This window comes from Ailuropoda melanoleuca, chromosome 6 (assembly GCF_002007445.2).
Source record: "Ailuropoda melanoleuca isolate Jingjing chromosome 6, ASM200744v2, whole genome shotgun sequence".
Lineage (NCBI taxonomy): Eukaryota > Metazoa > Chordata > Mammalia > Carnivora > Ursidae > Ailuropoda > Ailuropoda melanoleuca.
Window position 1 is genome coordinate 77,010,610 of NC_048223.1, and position 24,503 is coordinate 77,035,112.

A 24,503-nucleotide genomic window follows, 5' to 3' on the forward strand; every position below is an offset into this window, starting at 1 on the left:
TAATAAAACATTACAAAAAAAAATTATACCTTTTTCTCCAACAAATGGTAAAGACCATGTGAAGACATCCATAAAATTGGGCAACCAGTAAGGATGTGGAGAACAGTTAAACTGTCGAATATTCATCACATTATTTTCATACTTTAATACAGCAGCTGTAAGATAAGTTTGAATGTGAATGTAACAATTTGTCTTTAGCTTCAAAACTCTAAAACACATAAAAGCAAAAAAATACTGTTTTAAAGGGGTGGGGAATCAAGGTGTGAGTTGAATGAGGACTAGTAGAGGGAGACAGGAACTAATTTTTAGTAATAACACATTTTTGTTTTTAATAGACTTCTATGTAGAGCATAGTCAGATCTATAATTATTATTGAAGTTTCTAGATTTCTAGAATGTTTGTTTTACTTTATAATTCAATGACGAACATGCACTTTTACTATATCCAAAATTGTGAAAACTCAATCTTTAGAGGAAACACAGAATGGCAATGAGCAATTTTCTAGGTTTAAAAGTTCATACAAATTGGAGGAATTTAAGATCTTTTTAGTTACAGACAACCTGAAAAGGATAGCTGATGGTAATGAAGCAAAAAACAAAAACAAAAACAAACTCAGAAAAAAAGCAGTTCTTTATGACTGTATGAATATATTTATTTCATTTAATATGGGAAATCAAGTGAAACTACTAAAAAGAAATATTTTATTTCATTTAGAAAAAATTCCATTAAAATACCAAAAAGAAAATACTATAACCAAATAACCCAAAGGTAACATACTCATCTCAATTTCAGGTATCTTTCTAATGTTTCAATACGTTAAAAGAAATAATATCTTAAATTAACTACATAGATTTCAGTCACTGTTATATTATTTTATGGAATACTGGGTTCAATGGGCTAGATTTCAGTCTAAGCTCCAGCACATACTAGCTTTGCAATGCTTGGTAAATTATTTAACTAATCTGTTTCTCATTTATAAAATAGGACTAATATGTCCATCCTGACTACCTCAGAAGTTTGTTTTATGATCAGAGAATATATTTCACATGAAAGTATTAAAAAGTATAAAATGCTCTGTTATATTATAATAATTATGTGGCTACTTTTTTTCCATTTTAATGAAAAGCACAAAAATGCAGACATAGAATTTCAAGATTTGGGATTCTGGCTAATACAAAATCACAAGTAATATGCTTGTTTCCCTTATGAAATAAAAGTATTTTAAATTTAGCCTCAGAAATTGAGGAATGATACCAAGTTTTCACCTTTAGAACGAGAGAGAGAGAGAATCTAGAAAATTGCCTTACATATGAAACGAAACATTACAAACATAACCATACCATGTAAGCACTCAAATCATTAACACTATGTACAGACTAATAATTACTAAGAGACATTTGATTTTGACAAGACAGATTCAATGGTTTGAGTTTCTTTTCTGAACACTCAGAAAAGTGATCCCTTAAACCCCCTAAATCAAACTAACAGAGGACAACCAATAAGACGATAATCAACTGAGCACTGAACAGTAGGTCCTGTAATCCTGACAAGGGGAGGTCACAGGTGAGGTATTAGACCACTGGTAGAAAGTTAAATGTAGCACTCCATTCTGTTCTTAAGAATGGAGTCAAAACTGGTGATGGGTAGGAAGGAGGGCACGTATTGCGTGGTGCACTGGGTGTTATATGCAACTAATGAATCATCGAACTTTACATCAGAAACCAGGGATGTACTGTATGGTGACTAACATAATATAATAAAAAAACACTAAAATAAAAAAATAAAATAAAAGGGTAAACTGGAAAAAAAAAAAAAGAATGAAGTCAAAACTTAGATACATTCTCCTCAAAAATGAAGCCACATACCATTAGGTAACCTCTCTAGAAGTTCTGAAATTTATAAACCAAACTATAATTTAAAAGAATATTTTAGCACTGGCATAATCCTTAAATGCTGCACTGATACTAGCTTCTGAAGATGAGCAACTCAGTCAAGGTATGGTCTTTTTTGGTAATTAATACAATATTAAGTTTCTGTAACATATTCTGTATCAAAGTTATATGGCATGTTACCATTTGATTTCAGGCAAACATTTTAATCTTTTAACCATCAATTCCAATAATAATAAAAAAAAAACTCTTCTGTTCCTCTTTTGAACTCCATGACCCATATTTAGCAATGACCTCATTATCTAATACTTTTAAAAGTCTTTAACCTTCTGTTCTTTCCTCCTGGCACATATGCTCCAGTGACCCTGGAAACTATGGCATAGTCAACTGAATTCCAGACGTGTCAAGACAGAATAGGAGATGGCTTCTTAATTTCCTCTTCTGAAATTGTGCGCTACATAAACATAACCAAGCTCATCTTCAATTTCCTCGGCACGCACTTAACTAGATTAAGATCCTTTGGCATTATCTGACAGTAAGTTATGTTCAAAGTTAAATGAAACCAAATTATTATAAACAGATCAAATCTGGACAGAAGGAAAGGGAACAGAAACTGGTGGAACAGGAGGTGAAGAAAAAATATGTAAAAAAAAAGGAAGATAGAACAGTAAAATGAAAAGAAAGGGATGAATATATCCCTGAAAGGAGGTCAGAATAAACTGATCAAAGAAGGTTCAACTATTAATCTTCGGGGGGCAATGATAAGACTGTTGAGGTAAAAGCAGGGAATAAGAAAGGGAAAGAGAACCTAGATCAGTGAACACAGAACAAGAAACATGATAAACTAAATTAACTATACAGTGCAAATACACGAAATGGTCAAAGCAGCGGCAGCAGCTTTATGCAAACAAGAAAACATTCTCTTGATTTTAAGGGGAAAGATTTAAGAAAGGGGAGTCTGAGAAAATCATGTTTGGTTTCTTGACTAAATTCAGAACATTTTTTAATAAGATAGCTTCTATGAGTGCCAAGTCATAGAATGGTTACATATGATTTAAGTTTCACATTTCGGATTTTTATTTCTTGTTCTCTCCCCTCCCTTATATCTTACACTTTTTTATAATGAGATTTGGATAGTTACAGCTTCAAACAATGCCTCTTTTCTATTATTTTCAAAAAAAAATAAGTCAATTAAAATGCTAAATTGTTTAACAATTTTTTTATCAACAACATCTTACCTTTATTATTGTAGACATCTAAGTAATTAGGTGCCGAAAAAATTGTTATTAATGAAGGGAACCCTGTAGTTTGACTTTTTCTGTACATTCTATAGCTGTAAAACAAATAGCTTAATATGCATCGTAAAGCATCAATCATGAGTTACTAAGTTTGATTTGTACATATGGTGTTAATTTGGGTCAGGGAAACAGAATTCTTACCCTGCATCTTGAGCTTCATGAGCTCTAATAATCGATAACAAATTATTGTTTTGCAAAAATTCACACACTGCTGGATAGCTGTGGGGGGAAAAAAGTAAATTAAGTAAAATAATGGTTTTCTATATGAAACATATGCTATTTTAACAACTAAAATGTGTTTAATCTTGGATATTTTTCCTTACTTATAAAAATAAGAACATCCTCGAACTGTATTGTGACTAAAATGTTCCTGTGATTTTTCATTTCCAAAATCTTCAGAAGGATCGGACCATAGCAAGTCACACATTGGTCCAAATGCAGGTGGCTCTTTGAATCTATCTAACTGTGAAAGAAAGAAAAGAAAGAAACAAAGAACAGAAATAACTTGTCAAAAAGTGAGAATAGAATGGACACAGGAAAGTGGTACCAACTTTGAATACTGTCCATACTACATTGTTCTGAATGGTTAGAAGATATTTCCTTAAAATATCAGTATATTAATTTTTACCATTACCTAATCTTGGCAGTGAAGGGAAGTTTGAAGCTTCTACTCTCTACCCAACAAAGTACTATAAATAGGAATCGACCTTGGAACTACAATATATACTCACTCTCCTAATATCATCCAGTGTGTGTATTTCTGGTGAAAGTCCACCATGAACACAAAGAAATTGTTGATTTAAAAGTGCAGCAAGAGGCAGACTATCAAAAGCTTCCATACAAGCTTCATAGACTCTTTCTGAGTATTTAATTTTACCTAGAAAAAGAAAAAGTAATTGATAATCACATTACTAGCTGATCATTTTGAAGATAGATACATATGTACATTAATTGACTACTGAAACCAAGGCAAGAAAACTATAGACACAGAAACAGCCAAGTGGTAGCCAAGGGTTGACAGCGGGTATGGGGGTGATTATAAAAAGGCAGCAAGAAGGAATTTATGAGATGATGAAACTTTGGTGGTGGGCAGTTCTATGCATTTGTCAAAACTCAGAACTAAACACTACAAAGAGTGAATTTTATTGTATACAATTTTTTTTTTAAAAAGGCAAACATCTTGCCCTATGAGAATCAATAAAATAGGCAGTATCATTGGTCTTATGAAGACAAAATATTTGCATCTCTAAATTTACTTTGGATATGCAGATCATCATAAAATATTACTTAAAATAAATAAGTCAAATCTCTAAAAAGAGCTCAACCCTTTACCTTTATAGGCCAAGTAAGGCTAAATTAGAACTATACTTAAAGCTTAGTTTTAATACTTTATTCTAAGAGTAAGTGACTTTGTTGTTACAGGCAAGACAACTACATCATCACAGGAAAACTCAAGGTCCACCCAATTAAAAAAAAGAAAAGAAGATATCTCATTCATGGGGCGCCTGGTTGGCTCAGTCATTAAGCATCTGCCTTCAGCTCAGGGCATGATCCCAGCATTCTGGGATCGAGCCCCACATCAGGCTCCTCCGCTGGAAGCCTGCTTCTTCCTCTCCCACTCCCTCTGCTTGTGTTCCCTCTCTGGCTGGCTGTCTCTATCTCTGTCAAATGAATAAATAAAAAATCTTAAAAAAAAAAAGAAGATATCTCATTCATATAACTGGAAGAACAGAGGGGTTCCTGTAGTCTACAACAAATGCTTAAAATGGACAGTGAAGCATGAAGCCAAAATAACACAAGAAAGACAAAACTCCACCAAATCCAACTGTCATTTACTTTTAAGTAGATTATCATACACATCCCTGTGCTCCTTTATATCTTTGAAATTCCTGGCTATTTTAAGTTTTTGCTGCAATTCTGGTGGGTGGTTTATTAATTATCTGAAGAAAAAAAAGAGCTTAGTTCCTTTCCCCCTTTTTAATATTGTAACATTCAAATATGAGAAAATCTGGGACGCCTGGGTGGCTCAGTTCATTAAGCGTCTGTCTTTGGCTCAGGTCACCCTGGGATCCAGTCCCACATGGGGGGGAGGGTCCCTGCTCACAGGGTGCCTCTTCTCCCTCTCCTTCTGCCCCTCCTCCCTCCTGGTGTTCTTTCTCACTCTCTCTCTCAAATAAATAAATAAAATCTTTTAAAAAAAACCCCACAAATATGAGAAAATCTATATCTAGCAACAAGATGTTCTAAACTGGTAGTCTGCTAACAGACCTGTTTTCCAGCACTGTGGTTTAATAAAAATTTTAAATTGATTGCTTTTAGGTCAAGTATGTACTTTCCAGGTCTCATCTTTTATTCACTTATTATTTTATTTTTACTATTTTATTATTTTTATTATATTGTTCATAACCTATTCATTTAGGTTACCCACCTGATCCTTGAGATTATATGACTTTGTGCCCTCTGCCATTACTCACCAGTATATTTTTCTCCTTTTACTGGAAGTCTCTAGTAATACGATCTTTACTGGATCATGTTTGAGTCTCCATAATTCTGAAATTATTTCTATTTTTAGAACTTAACTCTAAGACTTAATATAGTCGTGAATATTAACTCAATAAGCACACAGCTAAGAGGTGTGAAAAAAGGTCAAATACTGCTCTATATGATATTGTTGTTTCTGGTTATTAGATTGCCATTGCCACAACAATTTAAGAGAGAAATGGGGTAAACACTGTAGGTTAAGAATTTCAATTCATTAATAGCATGTTTGAAACAATCTGCAACGATGACAGGATGAATAATTTAAGAATCTTCATGGGAGAGCTTCAATACTGGGGGAAAAAATGTCCAATGCAAAAACAATTTTTTTCCTTTTGGTTTTTATTCTTCCTCTTACAAAAAAAAAATCACTTAAACATTAAAGCTATATAAAAAACTCAAAATCATTTCTAAATATATCTATAAAATCAAACAATAGGAAACATCGAAATGAAAACATCTGGATAAAACATCATTAAACGAGAACTCGGACAATAATCCTCAAAGCTTTATATGTTTGGGCCCAAAATCCATTCTTGTATGTTACACTGTAAAGTCTTACTACCCGTATCACTCCACAAGAATACTGAGGAAATGAAAATATTTCTCATGACAGTACTCACATTCCTGCTTAAAGGTAAAATATTCAGTAAGGTGTCTGCATTCATGATTGCCTCTCAGAAGAAATAATGTGCTTGGGTACAGAATCTTCAGGACCCATAAATATAAGACACACTGCAAAAGAAAACATTTGACTGAATTTATCTTTTATTTAACTAAGTTGTTTCATATTTGCTCCTTTTCCTCTAACCCTATTGTCCTTACAATCTCTATTATTCTTTACTACCTTTTTCTCTTTGTCCTTTACTAAAATATAAGCTCCATGAAATCAGGGATTTTGTCATCTTATTGACTTCTCATTCTCCACTCCTAGAAAAGTACCTAGCAAACAGCAGAAAAGTAATAAATATTTGTTGAATGAATGAGTTATTTAATTACTATTTAATTACTTTAGATTTACAGATTGTTTGCTATAACAACAATTAGCAGATTGGTGTCCTTCTTAGGTATATCAATAAATAATAATGTCAAAAATAATAGCATCAACCATTTATTGAGTACTTACAATGTATCAAGTGCCATGTATTTAATACTCCTCATTTATTCCTCAAACAACCCTATGAAGTATGTAATATTATCTCTATTTTACAAACAAGGAAACTGAAGCAAAGAGTTCAAGTAACTTGTCTGAAATCACAAAACTTTTAAGTAATGGAGACAGGATTCTGATCCTCTGATCTTAAGCATTATGCCATGCTGCCTTATGAAGGCCACAGCCATGTTTTATGTTTATTTTGTTGGTTATGCTTGTTGCCTTACATGAGGTAGATGTTTATTACCTAAACTGATTCAAAGAAAGTATAATTTTTTAAATAAGAATATTAAAGCAAACAGTGTAGCAGATGCTTTTCTCTAAATAGATTTATATTATTTTTTTAAGACTTATTTTTAAGCAATCTCTACATCCAACGTGGGGCTCAAACTCACAACCCCAAGATAAAGAGTCATATGCTCTACCGACTAAGCCAGCCAGGCACCCCTCTAAATAGATTTAACATAAGAAACTCACATTTTACTTATTTGGTTAAAAGAAAGGAAATCAGGGGCACCTGGGTGGCTCATTCAGTTAAGTGCCCAACTCTTGATTTCAGCTCAGGTCATGACCTCAGGGTCATGGAATCGACGAGCCCCAAGTTGGGCTCCATGCCTGGCATGGAGTCTGCTTGGGATTCTCTATCTCCCTCTGCCCCTCCCCCTACTCATGCTTATACTCTCTCTCTCTCTCTCTCAATTAAGAAATAAAATTTAAAAAAAAAAAAAAGAAAGGTACTTCATATGGAAATTAGCTTGGTTTATAGAATTATATACAAAAAGAAAACATTTTATTTTTAACAAGGAGTATTAAAATGTGTAACTATTCACACCTTCATTTTATTCACAAGGAAAAAAAGAAATTAAGCCAGGGAAATACTTAATAAATTCTACCTCTCTTTTTTGCTTATTTTGATTCTTTATTATTTTCCTTTTGTAACAATAAAATCTATTAAGATTCAGCCACAAAACACCCTAATACAAGGACATACACCAATATGCTTAGTTACCAATAAGCTTCCTAAAATCGTTCATTTTATTGTTTTTGTCAAAGTCCCCTATCTTTTTTTTAAGAAGGGCCATTTTCTGGTTTCCTTGAAGCTTTGAGGAAAGTTTGAAGTGAGTGATGATGAAACTATGAAAAAAGGAAGAACTCAGAGGTAACAAAATTCCTTAGGGAATTTGAGTGGCCAGAGCCCTGAACTCCTTTCCTCACTACAAATCCTAGCATACCTGAGAAAGGAAGTTAAAAATACTGGAGAAAGGGATATAAACAACAGGAACCAGCATGGAAATTCACCAGGTAAAGACTCAATTATCTACTCAGAAAGGTGGTTAAGAGTACAGGCTTAGGAGGCACCTAGATGGCTCAGTCAGTTAAGTGACTGACTTCTGATTTCAGCTCAGGTCATGATCTCAGGTCATGAGATGGAGCCCCGTATCAGGCTCCATGTTCCGTGCAGAGTCTACTGGAGATCCTCTCTCTCCCTCTCCCTCTGCCCTCTCCCCTGCTTGCTCTCTAAAAACAAAAATAAATAAAATATTTAAAAAAATAAAAAGAGTACAGGCTTAGAATAAGACTGGCTGCACTGCTTACTAACAATGTGTCCTTGGGGAAGCTATTTAACTTCTCCAAGCCTCAGTTTCCTCATCTATAAAATGGATAAAATAACAGTACTTACCTCATAATGTTGTGAGGATTTAATTAATCAATGTGTGTTAAGTGCTTAGGATATGCTTGGAACATAGTAAATACTCAACACAAGTATCTATTAGTAGAGCTTTTATTCAGCAATTTTACCTCCAAGAATCTGCCCCACAGAAAAAATTTAGCAAGTATGCAAAGATGTATAAATAACCTGACTCACTGAAGCATCATTTGTAATGGCAAAAAATTAGGAACACCTTAAGTGTTTAACAATAATTAACTGTGGTTTGTTTATTCAACAGAATACAATTTGGCTACTAAAAATACTATAAATTTATATATACCAACCTGGAAAGACATCACAGTATACAGACATATAAAAAAAAGCAAGTTACAGAACAACATTATAATATGGCCACATTTTCATTTAAAAAAAAAAAAAAGAAAGAGAAATGCATATATTAGAAAATACAAATAGTTCTATATTTGCCTTATTTTATTTATATAATTAGAGAAATAAAAGGAGCAAAAAGAACTATGTGCTGTTAAGTAATGATGAACAGGTCATTTTAATGCCTCTTAAGTTTTTTTAAAAGAAATGAATACTTCCACAACACACAAAAGACTTGGGTCTTAATAGCTATAGAAGCTGGAATAGAAGCACTAGGGTTTAAGCAATAAAAGCATTATTGTATGTTTTATTTAATCAGAGAAAATTCAATTAATCTTTTTTCACATGGGGTAATGCCTTTAGGGGCAAGAGAGATAAATAGCACTAGCTCCTTAGGGCCACTAGATAACAGGACAATAAAGAACCCTCAGTTTACATATAATTCCCACTGGGAAAAATGGCAATTATAATTGCATAAACAGAGTAATACAAAGAAAATAGAATAGTTTGAAAGGCAGAAGAGAATAAGTAGCAGTTTTACCTAAAAACTTCAGAAGAGCAGAGGTATTAAAAAGAACCCAATATAGGTACTTTAAGGAACTTATTTTACTAGGAATTAATGGAAATCATCTATGGTAACACTTACAAGCAAATCAAATGATAGTATATGATAATTACCTCTATACTAAAATAACCTCTGTCCACATAATCACCAAGAAAAAGGTATCGTGTATTAGCAGGTGATCCTCCTACTTCAAAAAGTTTCATCAGATCAAAAAATTGGCCATGGATGTCACCACACACTGAAATAAGAAGATTATTAGATATGAAAAAAAACCTCTGAAATAACAAATTTTACTTAAATTCTAATTTCTTTTACATAAGAAATAATGTAAATTCTATCAAGAACGGTCTCAGCAGGAAGTCAGAATCTATGTCCTAATAGGGATAATGTGTACCCAAGTGTTCATGTGCTCAAGATCTAGAACAAGATATAACAAAAATAATGAAATTTGTAGTCAGTGACAAAATTTTCACCTAAATTTATAAAGCTCCTCTTTAGGAAGCCAAGCATAGGTCTCAGGATTATAAAAATTATAATAGTGGCAGTAAAATCTCCATCCTAATGCAATACTTTCTATTGACTGCTATGTTGACACTGAGGTATTTGCCTCTAATAACTGAAAGCAAAGTAAATAAGAATTTGTTGAATCAAATTGAATTATGGCCAACACAACTGATGAAACCTTCACAAAAGCAAATTAGACCAACTTCTGCACTCAGGTTACTAAAGATCATGTTTATTCACTGAAGATAAGCAAAAACCAAAAAAATTACAAAAAATAACTTCAAAATTCATGATAATGTCTTTGTAATATTATTTGAGTATACCATAGATTGGAGAGTAAACAGTCTTATATCCAAGCAACTAAATAATGGTATAATCAAAAAAATAATATCCAAAGCATAAACAAGTGTACCTGTAATTGGAGCCTCTACTTCTATCATGGTTTTCTCTCTCCGAAGGATGGCAGCACCCTCATTGATAATTCTAAGTGCAATTTCTTCATCTACCCGACCTTCTTTTACTAAGTGGTTCTTCAGAACATCAACCCTGGGTATCCCATCCATATCAAATACTTCTTCAGATGTCAAGCGATGTGTCGGGGGGAAAGGTACAGCTGCAATTTTTTTTTAATTAATAAAAAATAAATCACTATTAATACGTAACAACTAACCAATGAATCTAGGTAAATAAGAGTAAAACCTGAAAAGTTGCAGTTTTTATTTCTTCTTTATTTATTGGATAGAGGTGTTAATATTTTTAAAGGGTTTTTTAAAAAGAGTAATCAAATTATACTTTTATTAATCTATATATAACAACATGTTCTTTGTTGAGAATTATTAGAGAAACGAACTGCCTCAAAAATTAAAAGCTCTTTCAGGGTAACTAAAGTTTTCTCTAAGCCATTACATTTTTTGGCAGAACTCACAAATCATATTATACACTCTTTACCTTAATGAAGTACAATAAATGTAAACTTACTACCACATAAGCCTTAATAGAAAGAAGTCCCAAATATAAGGTGAACTACCATGTTTCTAAGAAAGCTAAAAGTGATGTTTTCTGGCCAACTTAAAAAGAAACCTTTAGAGATATAGATAAAACAGTCAAATACTTACTTATACAATTTAAATTAATTTAGATGCACATATACATTTAAAACATTAATAAATCATGAAATTTTTGAAATACTGCTTTTTCTCCTACCTCCATGTTTCACAAAACACTTTCATTCAAAATGTTTATGCATCTTTGATATCAGTGTATTCCTTATCTTTGGAGTCATTTTTGAGTCATCTAACACTCTTTTCAAAGGCAAATCATCTTCACTTCCATTTAAGTTATTTCATATAGCACTTTTTGAATATACATAAAATGCTATCACTGCAAATTTATCCGAAGTCATAGTTCCCATATATATTTACCAACTGTACTCTTTAAAACTGATATTTGTTAAATGGAATGGAAAACTATAAGGTCTATTTTCAATAGTATCTAGCAAAATTTTGAGGTCACATACCTAGGAAAAATTACTATATACCTGTTAAACTTATTAGATTCCTTTTTCATGGACTCCAACAAGTGACTTCATTATACATTGAAATCAGCTTGAAGTAGTTTTAGGCTCTTTACCAAATAGCACTTTGTTTTTCAAAATAAAGAAAGCAATAGAGAAATTAGAGTAAGAGTCTATAGATAGACTCAAATTAAGGCAGCTCTCTCTTTTCAGAAATAAAAATTGTTTTAGAAAAAACTCACTTTATATTTGGACATACAGTATATAGTATTTTCTTGATGCTTCAGAATCATCATTGTAATGATCAATTATTATATAGAAGACTGGAAATGTATAGGACCAACTGCTTCTTCACATTTCAACTTAAACAAAAAAACTAAATAGAGGAGCCTGGGTTAGAATTATATCAATGACCTGAGAAAGAATCATAAATAACCATGTTCCATTTTACCAGGAAAACACATCAGGAAGAACTCAATACTTTAGAAGTGAGACAAGAACTAAGGCAGAAGGCTGTCAACCAATTCTAAAAGGCTTTGAAATTGCCAGTCCCTCTTGCTTTCTTCGACACTTAGTAAAATAAAATTTGAACTTCCTTATTTTGTCTTCATTAGAACATATTAATTCCCACTACTTTTCACTACATTTAGAAAAAAGCATTAAAATACATTTTGTTCCCCCAAATATAGTATGTCTAGATTCTTTTTTTTTTAAAAGATTTTGTTTATTTATTCGACAGAGATAGAGACAGCCAGCGAGAGAGGGAACACAAGCAGGGGGAGTGGGAGAGAAAGAAGCAGGCTCATAGCGGAGGAGCCTGATGTGGGGCTCGATTCCATAACGCCGGGATCACGCCCTGAGCCGAAGGCAGACGCTTAACCGTTGTGCCACCCAGGCGCCCCAGTATGTCTAGATTCTAATTAAAAAAACTCTCTGTTAAAGTATGCTTTTCTCTAGCCAAAGATTAAACAAGCCAAATTTGCCCCTATCAGTAAACCAACTGTTTAAAAACTACAGATTTTAATAACAGATTATTAAATAAATCACAAGTTACTTTGGACATTATAAAAATGAAAAGTTTAAATACCTCTTAAGTACAAATTTTTGCGATCAAGATGGAATCATATTATTCTCATTGGGTCAAGAGAATTTTTTTATCACTCTATTTAGGAAAACAGATACTGTTTAAGATCCTGCATTCAAGATTATGTACGCTTTCTAATAATCAACATAATTCTACCACTGGCTGAATTCTATGCAAAATACAAAACTTCCTAAAAACCCAACTGGGAGACCACTTCCCATCCCCTCAACTCAACCAGTCACCAGTGTTACTGCATTCTTTCATGTACATTGTGAATGATGCACTGCAATTCACACTGAGGTATTGCCCTCTTTAACAAATAGCCAGGTCTTTATTCCTCTGAAAAAAAGCATGCATTGCCTTCATGCTCATGGGTAAGTCATCTATAGACCTATGCTTTTCCACTTCTTTTCAACTCAAGGCATGTTTGTTTTTTTTTTTAAGATTTTATTTATCCATTTGAGAGAGACAACACAAGTGGGGGGCACGGAGCAGAGGGAGAGAGAGAAGCAGACTGCCCGCTAAGCAGCGAGCCCTGAGATCGTGACCTTAGGCGAAAGCAGATGCTCAACATTCAACCCACTCAACCGACTGAGCCACCCAGGTACCCCAAGGCATGCTTTTTCATTCCAAGACTAGCTGGGATACATTTTAAGGAATGTATACAGGTGGAAGGGTGAAGAAATGCCACCATAAATGAAAGTAGATGAAAACTACAGAAGATCAGTGTTGTTCTAACAACACAACACTGAAAGTAGAAAATGAAGTTTCTAAAGAGTACATTTTAGTATGTCAGTACATAAGAAAAGGCATGCAGAAAGATATAAGAGGAAAAAAGCATGTCCTCTTTGGAGGCAGGATAAAGGAGCTATGGCAGGTGATCTAACCAGGCAAAAGAAAGCCAACCAAATAGGATTTAGCCTAATGGGGTCAATTATTGACCCTGCTGGCCAAGAGAGTTAAAAATGTTTTTTTTTCATAAAAAATTAATATTCTCAGCTACTACTTTGCTTTGCAATTCCTAAGGCACTTCAAAGCATTCCCATCTATTTTCAGGCTTTTAAATGGTTTTTCTTTTTATTTTTTTTTTTAAGATTTTATTTATTTGAGAGAGAGAGAGAGAGAGCGCCAGCGAGAGAGGGAACACAAGCAAGGGAAGTGGGAGAAGAAGAAGCAGGCTCCCAGCGGAGCAGGGAGCCCGATGCGGGCTCGATCCCAGGACACTGGGATCATGACCTGAGCTGAAGGCAGACACTTAATGACTGAGCCACCCAGACGCCCCTCTTTTTATTTCTAATTCATCTTCGGTCAATGATTCCTGCTTTTCTAGGATTTTCTTCCTGTATATTTTTTTCTCCTTATTTTCATTTTTTAAAAGATTTTATTTATTTCTGCACGTGTGCGCCCACGAGGGTGGGGAGAGAGGGGGTGGGCAGAGGGAGAAGTAGACTCCCCTCTGAGTAGGGAGCCCAATGCAAAATTTGATCCCATGACCCTGGGATCATCACCTGAGTAGAAGGTAGACAGTTAACCGACAGAGCCCACCCAGGAGCCCTCTCCTTATTTACTTTCAGATATTTTTCCTACTCCTCTATATTTGTGATAGGGAAAAACAGAACATAAATATATGTAAATGTAATGTAAATGGTCAATAACTGAAGTGGCTAAAAAGGAGGATTAGCTGGAATAAGCTAAAGAGCTACAAAATAATCTCAAATCACTAAGTTCCCAATGCTAGAAAACTTGATTTGGTAGTATTCATTTTGACCAAACTGTTCTGTTGGAAAATTTCCTTTAACCCAAATTTCGGAAAGAAGCACATATCTGTATGGTAATCAATAACATTCACAAGTTAATGTAAAGTGGCTAAAAAAAAAAAAGTCTAAACTCTAAAGCAAGTCTTAATTTAGGCAGTTGGAAAAATAAACCAGGGATACATATTGATCAGGGATGGGGTAAGGGCCCAGATACTACTTTTTCTACTACTGGGTAAGGAATCCTAGAAATTAACTAAACTTGTTCCCCAACTCCAAGCAAAGGCTACAAATTACTAGCCCCATGAGGCCATCAACACCTAATGGAGTGCCTGCAGCCTATGCCAACTGAACAACTTAGGTGGGCCTCTCATCATTACCATTACCGGCAACTATCCAAATAAAGTCCCTCCTGTCATCTATATTTCTGAATTTGTCTCTGTATTTCTTTTACACCATGCTATCGCTGGCAGTTCTCCTCCCTCTCAATCCTTTTCATTTTGAATTCCCATTACATATTTTTTAACTCACCCCTCTCCCCCTGTACACACACACACCCTCTTCCGATCTTCATGTAATGCTATCATTTCTTTAGCTTAATTAAATCTTAGTTACCCTGAAGGACAGCACTTTTCAAACACTTTTTTCAAAATGGATGCTGCCCATTTTTCCACACTCCACTACTCTTACCAGAGAGGGCTTTGGTCTTAGTGCAGCAGCTCCACATTACCACTTCCAATTTCATCACTCCAATGAAGAAAGAAAATATCTTCTCCTTGAGGTTCATGCCTTCCAGCTAATTTATCCTTGTCCCTGCCATCTACTAAATTTCTAGTCATCTCTCACATGCAACTCCGGTTCCTGGCTTGCAAGCCTTCTCCACTCAATTCCATCATCGATGTCCATGTGGGATGATCTACGTAAAACTTAGGAACTGAGATGTTCTTCAATTCCTCAGCCTTGGCTGTAATTATTGCTATGCCTCTGAAATTCTGAACTCCAATCTCTCACTCCATGATTAAAACTTCCTATCCTTCCAGTTCTGCTCCCATTACTCCATCTGTTCTTCAATTTATCAAGAGACTGGAGAGATGCCTGGGTGGCTCAGTCTGTTAAGCAACTCGTAATTTCAGCTCAGATCATGATCTCGGGGTCCTGAGACTGAGCACCGTGTCAAGTTCAGAGCTCAGCACAGAGTGTGCTTGTCCCTCTCCCTCTGCTCCTACTCCCACTCACTCTCTCTCTCTAAAATAAATAGATAAATAAATAAAAATCTTAAAAAAAAAAAACAAAGAAAGAAAGAAAGAAACAAAGAAAAAGAAACTGGCAGCCCCTCCTTATCAACTCCCTTTTGGATACCCTTGCTTCTTACAATTTTAAAGGTATTCCATCATCCACCCACTTTTTAAACAACATCCTAAATTGTTTTGCCCTTTTGTCCTATTCTACCTATAAGGGAAAATTGCAATTCTTGGATTAGTTGGCTTATAAACTTGGGTGCTTAGTATAAAGTCATCAAAATGGCCCAGTGCTACTACAAATTCAGTGTCTTCAACTTAGTCATGTGCATTTCTCAGCAATCCTATCAAACATTCTCTGTCCCATGCTCCTCAGTGATTTCAAATGGTCCCCTCTTTCCTGAACCCTTCACTCAACTTTATCTCTTACTCAGTTATCAACTTTGTGTCCAATTTCAGAGAAAATTGAGGCCTTCAGACCAAACTTCACTTTCTTGCTCCTCTCCATCCACATCTACACCACTATGCATCTTTAAATTTCTCCCCATCTCAGAGAAGAGGTACTCCTTCTGTACTTTACTAAACACTGTTTGGGTCCTGCATCCCACTCCCCCAACCTCTTAACTTCAATCACACTCCCCAACCCTCCCATGGTCCTATTGTTTCCTCTGACTCTACATTGGGTCTTTCCCTTGAGCATATAAAGGAGCATAAAAACATACGCATCTTTAAGATCTTAAAAATCCAAACAAGTAACTCTCCCTTATTCCTCATCCGTTTCTGCCATATATATCCTTTTTGACAACTAAGCTTCTAGAAAGGGTATTCAAATCTACAATATTCATTTTCTGACTTTTTGTCTATTTTCCTCAATCCATATTTATCTGGCTTCTGCTCTATTCTTCCATCAATAACTCTCTCCTCTCGAGTTCTTGAAATCACTCACCTGGTTTTTCTTGTACTTCTCCGGTCGCAACTGATTGCTCTATTCCATGGACTTCTAGTCTTTTTCTTGATCCTTAAATGTCAGTGTGTCCTACAATTCTGTCCTTGCCCCTCCTATCACACTGCTCTGAACTAGTGATCGCATCCATAACCAGAGTTTCAACTAAAATCTACATTTTGAGGACCCTCAAATAGATTGCTCAGTCTAGATCCCTCCCCTAAATCGATTCCTTGTAAACTACCAAATATCTGTACTTGGATGTTCCATTCATATCTCAAACTTAGTATGTCCAGAATTTAGGGTATGATTTTTCCCCCAAGCCATTACCAATAGTTACCAATCTAGGAATTATCCTAGAATTCCCTTTATTCCTCACCCTACATGGCCAATAAGTCCTAAATAATTCTCTGATCTGTTTCTGTTCCCTTGGTCCTGAGACACTAAGTAAGGACTTTTTTTTTCTAGAATTACACAATCTTTTCAATTTTGCCTACTATAACACTCAGTATATTCTTTCTAAAATTCAAATCTCAAAATTCTCGTTTCAGGACTGGCTTTATCATACAAAATCCCAATTCTTTATCTTCCATGGCATACAAGATCCCTTGTGATGTGAACCTTGCTTACATTTCTAACCCTCATCTTTTGTCACTACCTCATATTCCAAATATTTTCTACACTCCAGATACTTTATTTTCATTTTAAAATTATAACACTTTTTAAAAATCTCTGTACTTTTTCATGCCCTATTGTTCGGGGGTATACTATTCCCATCTTTTACCTAACTTCTTGTCCTTAAACCTCATTTCAGTGTTCCAATTCTTGAAAACTTTTCCTCATGTTCCCAGATTAAGTTAATGGTGTCCCTTCCTTTGCGGTCCTATATCATAGCATATAATCCACACCTATATCATGGCACTTATTAATTGCACTGTAAATATACCTCCCCCATGTGCTTATGAACTCTTTGAAGGGAGGAAGCTATGTTTTTCATCACTACATACCTAATGATTAGACATTGCTACTAATCAATGTTTACTGAATTGATATATTATAGTTTCTAAAATACTTGTATATCTTGACACTAATTTATATAGCAATGACAATATATTTATACTGCTTTAGTTGCAGTTTACAAAGTACGTACTTTCACATACACAAACCTGTAAGATTCTTAGAGGCATCCTGGCAGTTTGGTAGGGCAGATTTTATCCCCATTTCACAAATGGGATAAGAGGTTCAGAGAACTTAAATGGCTTTCTCAAGGTGTTTCAACTAGTAAGAGGTAGAACCATGGTTGAAATTCAGGTCTTCAGAATGCCACTCCAATACAAACTGTCTTATACCAACAAAACGACAATGCTCTTCTGGCTCAAAGAGTCATCAAAAGTTTCCTCATCATGAAAATGGGTATAACCCACTCTGATGCCAGAAGTAGAAGCATGCATTGGCCACATGCTCTAAAAAAAGTTTCAATAAATCCTACGCTACAGTCTTCAAAATTTCAAGGTATCCCTTGGGTTCCTTTTAATCTGTGGTGGTTATTTGAATATAGTACCTTTCCTTCAAAATTGGTTCCCCTTCCTGTCTTATTTTTGACATGGTTATCACCACCCCATCAATGGAACTTGAAATTTTTGTGTCATTGTTCTCTTCCAAGACTCCAAGTCCTACTGATTCTTCAAGTTCTCTTCATTTTCTTACAACTACATTGCTGCAATGCTAGTTCAAGTTCTTATCATTTTGTGTACTAAAAAAATCTAACTCAGCTCTACTTTCCCTCCTCCTTGATTGTACAAAACACTGCTAGATTAACCTACTCAAAAATTTGGGGTAGTTTCTTAAGAACTAAAGAATAAAGGGGGGGGAAGCCTCAAACTTATTTCCAAGAGCCTTCCCTATTTGACAATTCCCAGCCTTTTACATGTCATTCCAATCTTTGCCTCTAACTACAATTGCTCAATTTAATCAATCCCTAGAGCAAAATTAGTCTGTTTCTTTAAAAAGTTTTGCTCTTCTACCTGTTCCCACACCCAATCACTGATCCAATATATCTTTTTTTTTTTTTTAATTTATTTGAGAGAGAAAAAGAGAGAGTGTGTGCACATGCACAAGCAGGGGGAGCAGCAGAGGGAGAGGGAAAAGCAGGCCCCCGGCTGAACAGACAGCCTGACGCGGGCTCCATCCCAGGACTCCAGGATCATGACCCGAGCCGAAGGCAGACGCCTGACTGACTGAGCCACCCAGGACCCCCAATATATCTACTTCTAAAATTATTCAGAATTTGCATCATATCTGGTTTCTCTCTTTCCCTTAACGCATGCCTTGGTCATTCTGTACTTGGACTTCTTTGGTCCTAAGATGCTGAATAAGGATTTTTCCCCCCTAGAATTACTACAACCTTTTCAATTTTGCCCACTCTACAACACTTAGAATTCTCTTTCTAAAAATTCAATAATCTCTGACACCCTGATTTAAGCCTCTCCCCTCCTAATATTTTGTTCTTCACAATACCATGTTACCTTTCAAAAACCAAGATACTGGATCACTCTTCTATTTTAAAACCTTCAATAATAATGATGATAGCTACCATTTAAGAGATAATATAACCTAGGAAATAAAGAAAATATATCGAATGCAAAGGAAAGTCACTGTGCATACTAAAATGAAAATATACACAATACAGACAATGCCCTCTAAGTGATAAAGGTGGATTCTTGTATCCAGACTAACAGATTAAATAATTTCAAGAAACAATCAAGTACCAGACCATGCTCTAAGATATATACTTTACATGGACTATCTCCACTAATCCTTCAAAAACCCCATAATAATACTTTACTAATTCTATTTTACAGATGAGAACATTGAAGTTTGGTGATATTAAGTATCTTGTCTCCAGTGAAAAGGTTATTAAGGTAACCTAGGATTCAAACCCAGGCAATTGGGACTCCAAAGCCACTTAATCATCCAGAGGCTATACTGCTTATTAGCTTAAGTTTCAGCTCCTCAACTTAGTGTACAAGAGATGGTTTCCAACATCATCTCCTGCCACTCATAGCCAAGCACTTACACACTTCTGTCACACATTTTCAAGAATTATTTTTTCCCCCCAAACTCCATCCCTTTCTGCTGCTGTTTCCTCTACTCCAGTCCTACCTTCTATCTGGAAAAATTTTACTCATCTTTCAAGGTCCACCTCAAAATATAATCCTCTCATTGATGCTTTTTTCCCAAATAAGAGTCAACTCCTACTTTAGAGCTCCAGTAGCACTTTGTACATACCTTGTTATATATTATTTATTTGCAATAATGTCTCCCCCACTAGACTGCCAGCTCTCCAAGAGAATCTTACTTATATCTAATCCAATTCTGTATCCTCAATGCCTATTATGCTTTGGTACAAAGCAGGTACTCAATAAATGTTGCACAAATAAATGGTCCCAATCCTCTGCCTATTTAAATTCTACCCTTCCTTCAAGGCCTTCTTCCTTGTATAAACCCTTGTTAGACCATTCCAGTCCAGAGGCATCACAACCTCCTTTGAACTCAAACAAGTCACTGGCTCAGTCACTTATCTGGCAATTATTAATGGCACCCATCCTTATGACATACATAAATAACTTTTCATAAGTATTATTTCTCCAAGGACCAAGACTGTTCTTCATTTTTTTTATACTTCTGTTGTCTCTCTACAGTTTATAGCATATAGCAGGCATTTAATAAATATTTGCTATTTGATTACTTTGATGTTCCAAAATAAATTTTACATTACAAGGATGCCCAATTATCTTCAGCTAATTTTATCTGTGTATAAATAAACATTATGATAAAATGATGTCATATGATTGGTACTAAAGTACACCTCATTTAATAAATCAAGATTCTTTTCATCAAACTTATCCTTACAATTCTTGCTAATTCACTCAATAACTCTAGAACCTAAAGCTTTTGCCTTACTACTGAGCAGCTATATTTCCTCCTTGGCATTTTCCTTCTAAGATGACTTGTTACCACAGTGTTCTCTCTCCTTCCCTTCCTCCCTCCCTTCATCTTTCTGTCTCTGTCTCTCTCATACACACACACTCACAGACACTATTTTCTCTGTTCCTTTGCTTTCTCTAGGACACATGGTACTGAAGATTTATTTTAGAATGTTTAACAGTTTAATGGGGGTGGAAGGAAAAAGAAAAATCATTTTCAAGAGTTATCTTTTTAGATAGGTAAGTCCACAAAATACATTTAGTAAACAAAAATTAAAATTCAAGTTGCTTTAAAATATGATGAAATAGAACTAGCAAGAAACACTGAAGTAGCCATGTGACCCAAAGACCTATGTGGGTCATCTAACAATCTGTAATGAAAATAAGCAATCCTAATAAAGCTACGTACTAGAAAACACTTGAGCCAAATGACCTCAGACTTATAAGCAGGGCAGGTACCAACAGAACCAAAATGAATCGCGAAGCTGCCTATCAGGAATATATCAGCTTAACACACACATACACAGACACACACTTCAGCATTTTGGTTCAATCTAAAAGTCTGATAATTTAAGAGATAAGGTTAATATAACCTAGGAAATAAAGAAAATATATTGAATGCGAAGGAAAGTCACAATGTGCATACTAAAATGAACATATATACAATACAGACAATGCCTTCTAAGTGGTAAAGGTGGATTCTTACATCAAGACTAAGAGATTCAATCATCTCAAGAGACAGTCGAGTTTTACAAATCTGGGACCTCATCTATATAGCAAAAAGTACGTTTTTAAAATATCTGGAAATAAAAGGTAGGGTAGTAACTGGATAAATTTGGGGAGGAGAGCAATATACATATATTCAGGGTTTTATGCTTTAATTACCCATACCAATTTTGCTGATGTGGCAGTAAGGCACTCATGCAGATACAATTAGCCGTTTTTCCTAGTTTGTTTCCATTTTCTTATTTCCAACTTATCTTAGCTGAAGAAGAGAAAAATGCTTAACAGAAAATAGTTAAGAGGGCATACTATCTCACCTAAACCACTGGGTTACAGCAACTTTCAAAGAGAATTTGACCTGAGTCAGCAGCAGCTGGAGTACGCTCAGAAATGAAATTGCTGGGGAGCCTGGGTGGCTCTGCCTTCCACTCAGGTCATGATCCTGGAGTCCTGGGATCAAGCCCAGCATCGGGTTCCACACCCAGTGAGGAATCTGCTCAACCCTCTCCTTCTGTCCCTAACTGCACCTCTCCTGCCCCTGCCATGCTCTCTTGCTCCCTAATAAAATCTGTAAAAAAAAAAAAAAAAAAAGAAATTGCTTTAACTAGCCACAAAACCTAATTGTCCATAATCAGCGATATGGAATCACCATTAATAATTTAAATAATTTCAGTGAAAAGCTAATTAAAATAATACATGAATCACCTACAGTATTCCAAGATCTCAAACTTCATACGAAGTGAACTTTAGGCACATGATATTAAACATAGAAAGATCTATAGTCCTTTCAAAACCGTCATGACCATAAATATAGGCTTCCTGACTAGAAGTGTAAGAGTATAAAATTCGGGAACAATAAGGAAAAGTTCAGGGAGTAAACGATTTCCCATACTCAATGCCAACAATGGTCTCCATGATATTACTACTATGAAATGATACAGATGCAAAACTAGCACATACTAAACTTATAAGAAATCTGGATTCTAACAAGTTGAACTTAAGTTGAACTAGTACTGTGGTCATATATGTTCTGACAAGGGTGTTCTCTATCATCAAATATAACATCATGGTACAATTCCTGAACGAAGGCAGGCAAGAAGCCTGAAGATATAATCCAAAAGTGGATTTCCGTACGAAAGGTGAATTTCCCAGTAATTTCTGAGGAAGCCAGAGCAGAGACTCCATGAACAGTGCAAACCATTCTGTTGCCACCATCTCTAAACATGCGATCCATATCAGGCATTCCAGTTGCTAACAAATTCCATAAAGAAATGAAAGTTGTCTTGGTAAGAATATACTACTAGGCACATGAGATCTTATACTTATGAGCTCTATTTAACTATAATTTTCTACACCAACAAGCTCTTTTCCTATTTACCTAAATCAGATGACTTTTATTCCATATCAGTAACTTGCAAATGAGACCATCTTGGATTCACAACTCACCCCCAAGGAATATGCCTTATGTTTGGAATCTTATTTTTACTGTATTAAAGCAGTACAGTACAGGAAAACATTATCACATATATGACAAAAAAACAAGAAGGTTCACAAGCATAAGGATAGCACAAATGCTCGGGAATGCGACTGGTTATCCTATCTAACTAACAGTAGGGTGAAAAGTACCCAGAGGAATGAACATACAACACAGATGCCTAGTCAGAAAATGAAGAGGCAGCCCTGTTCCCAACCCCCACAGGACTCCAGGATTTCATGTTAGGACAACCAATCTGAACTACCATTTTTTTTCCCCCTTCTCTTTTTATAAAGATTTCTCAGGACAAGGATTCCATAACTCTTTATTCAGCTCATTCCAATGCCTGGCCCAACTGGATATACTACTAACTTTTAAAAACTGTCTACACAAGCCTGGATACAAATCAATGCTATTATTAAAGGTGGCTCAAATTGAAAAATCAAAATAAAAAAACACAAAGGAAAAAGTTTTCTTGTTTTTAAATATTTTAATGGAAACATATCTGGTCAAATTTCAAAAACTGGACTAACAGTGTTTAAACATAGTGCCAGTATATTTGAGAAGCTGAATGAAAATAAATAAGTAAAAGAAGTATCTATCTTTCCAAAATAAACGTAATACAACAAAGAAAACTTTATCCTAAAATGATGTCAATTTATTGACCAAGCTACACAGTAAAGAAAAATCATTTCAGATTGTTTTTCACCTCCACGGCGGTGTTTGAAGTTGATGGGCTCTCCCAGAGAGCATGGAAATCTTAAGCAACAGTCAATTTACCCTCAATATCTCTATTTTAAATTAATCTGCTGATCTGTTGTCGGTAAACATACATAAATTCTGCCTCAGCCGGGAAATATTTAATTTTTTCTTCTATGCAAGTTTTTCTGCAAGGTGAGGGGTAACCCCTTCTGGCCTTTGACCAAACAGTGTTGACCGGTTTGCGAAGTAAATGCTTTTTCCTATCCACAAGGCGCTTTTTTCTCTTTTATGCTGCCTTTTCTCCATCTATTCTGCACTTAAAGCCGGGGCCCCCAAATCCTGCCTCGTCTCTTCACCCTTGTCCAATCCCACATGGTTCCCCCAGTTTCCGCGTGGAGTGACACCTGAGGGCCAAGCGCGAACCCCTGCGGCTGGCGCTAACTAGGCGCGAATCGGGCTGACGGCTGTCACTGGGGAGCAGGCGTGGGCCAAAACCGAGGTGATTTCTGACTGCTCATCGCCCGGCCCCGCGTGGCTGAAGGTCTCCAAGCCCCTCGGTTCACCCAGGCAAGCCAGGCGTGCAGCTGTCGCGGTGCAGGAAGCTAATCGCGGCCTCTGGGCCGCTTTGACAGGCCCAGGAGAAAAAGAAGAGGGCTCACTGCGGCTAGGAGACTCACCCCTATGGCTAGAAGACCTCAAGAGCGAACCCCCCGCCTCGGGCCTGAAGGCATGCGAGAGACCGCGGAGTCGCCGCTACCGACTCAGCCCAGCTCAGCAGGGGCCCGCCCAGGGGCCACTCCCCAAGGGAGGCAGCCAGTCACTCGCCCGCCCTTCCGGGCCCGCTCCGGAGGGGACGGTCTCTCGCCCGCCCTCACACACAGCTCCTCAGGCCAGGCCCCCAGGGCTTCGTCCACCTCTCACCTTTGACGACGCGGTCAGCCCCGGGAGGGGGCGGCGGGGGCGGGGGTGGGGGCGGTGCAGCCCGGGCCGGCTCCGGGGCGGCCATGCTGGGCCCGGGGCTCGGCTAGGCGCTGGGCCGGGCGGGGTTGGGGGCGGGGGCGGCGGCTACCAGAGCCAAGCGGCGGCGCCGCCGGGGAACAT

General features: G+C 36.2%; 1 protein-coding gene and 1 long non-coding RNA gene across 6 annotated transcripts in view; one reads left to right on the forward strand and one right to left on the reverse strand.

The window, feature by feature from the left end:
• The window catches only part of LOC117802700, a 47,297-nt gene extending 42,535 nt beyond the window's left edge, over positions 1 to 4,762 (forward strand). Inside the window, exon 3 of the long non-coding RNA XR_004626172.1 lies at positions 4,610 to 4,762. This is a non-coding gene — a long non-coding RNA (uncharacterized LOC117802700). The remainder of the gene's footprint in view (positions 1 to 4,609) is intronic.
• Positions 1 to 24,477, reverse strand: part of PPP3CB (protein phosphatase 3 catalytic subunit beta) — a 50,450-nt gene extending 25,973 nt beyond the window's left edge. For 4 of the 5 annotated variants that reach the window (XM_019800915.2, XM_034662694.1, XM_034662695.1 and 1 more), the window contains exons 1-9: positions 24,324 to 24,477; positions 10,398 to 10,598; positions 9,595 to 9,719; positions 6,349 to 6,460; positions 3,919 to 4,064; positions 3,511 to 3,650; positions 3,329 to 3,406; positions 3,128 to 3,222; positions 30 to 155 (exon numbers count right to left, since the gene is read on the reverse strand). In XM_019800915.2, coding sequence (XP_019656474.2) covers positions 30 to 155; positions 3,128 to 3,222; positions 3,329 to 3,406; positions 3,511 to 3,650; positions 3,919 to 4,064; positions 6,349 to 6,460; positions 9,595 to 9,719; positions 10,398 to 10,598; positions 24,324 to 24,408 — 1,108 coding nt within the window. In that variant the 5' untranslated portion in view covers positions 24,409 to 24,477. Of the gene's footprint in view, positions 1 to 29; positions 156 to 3,127; positions 3,223 to 3,328; positions 3,407 to 3,510; positions 3,651 to 3,918; positions 4,065 to 6,348; positions 6,461 to 9,594; positions 9,720 to 10,397; positions 10,599 to 24,079; positions 24,211 to 24,323 lie in introns of those variants that run through there. The other variant, XM_011226427.3, reaches the window with a different exon arrangement.
• Positions 24,478 to 24,503: the final 26 nt, after the last annotated feature.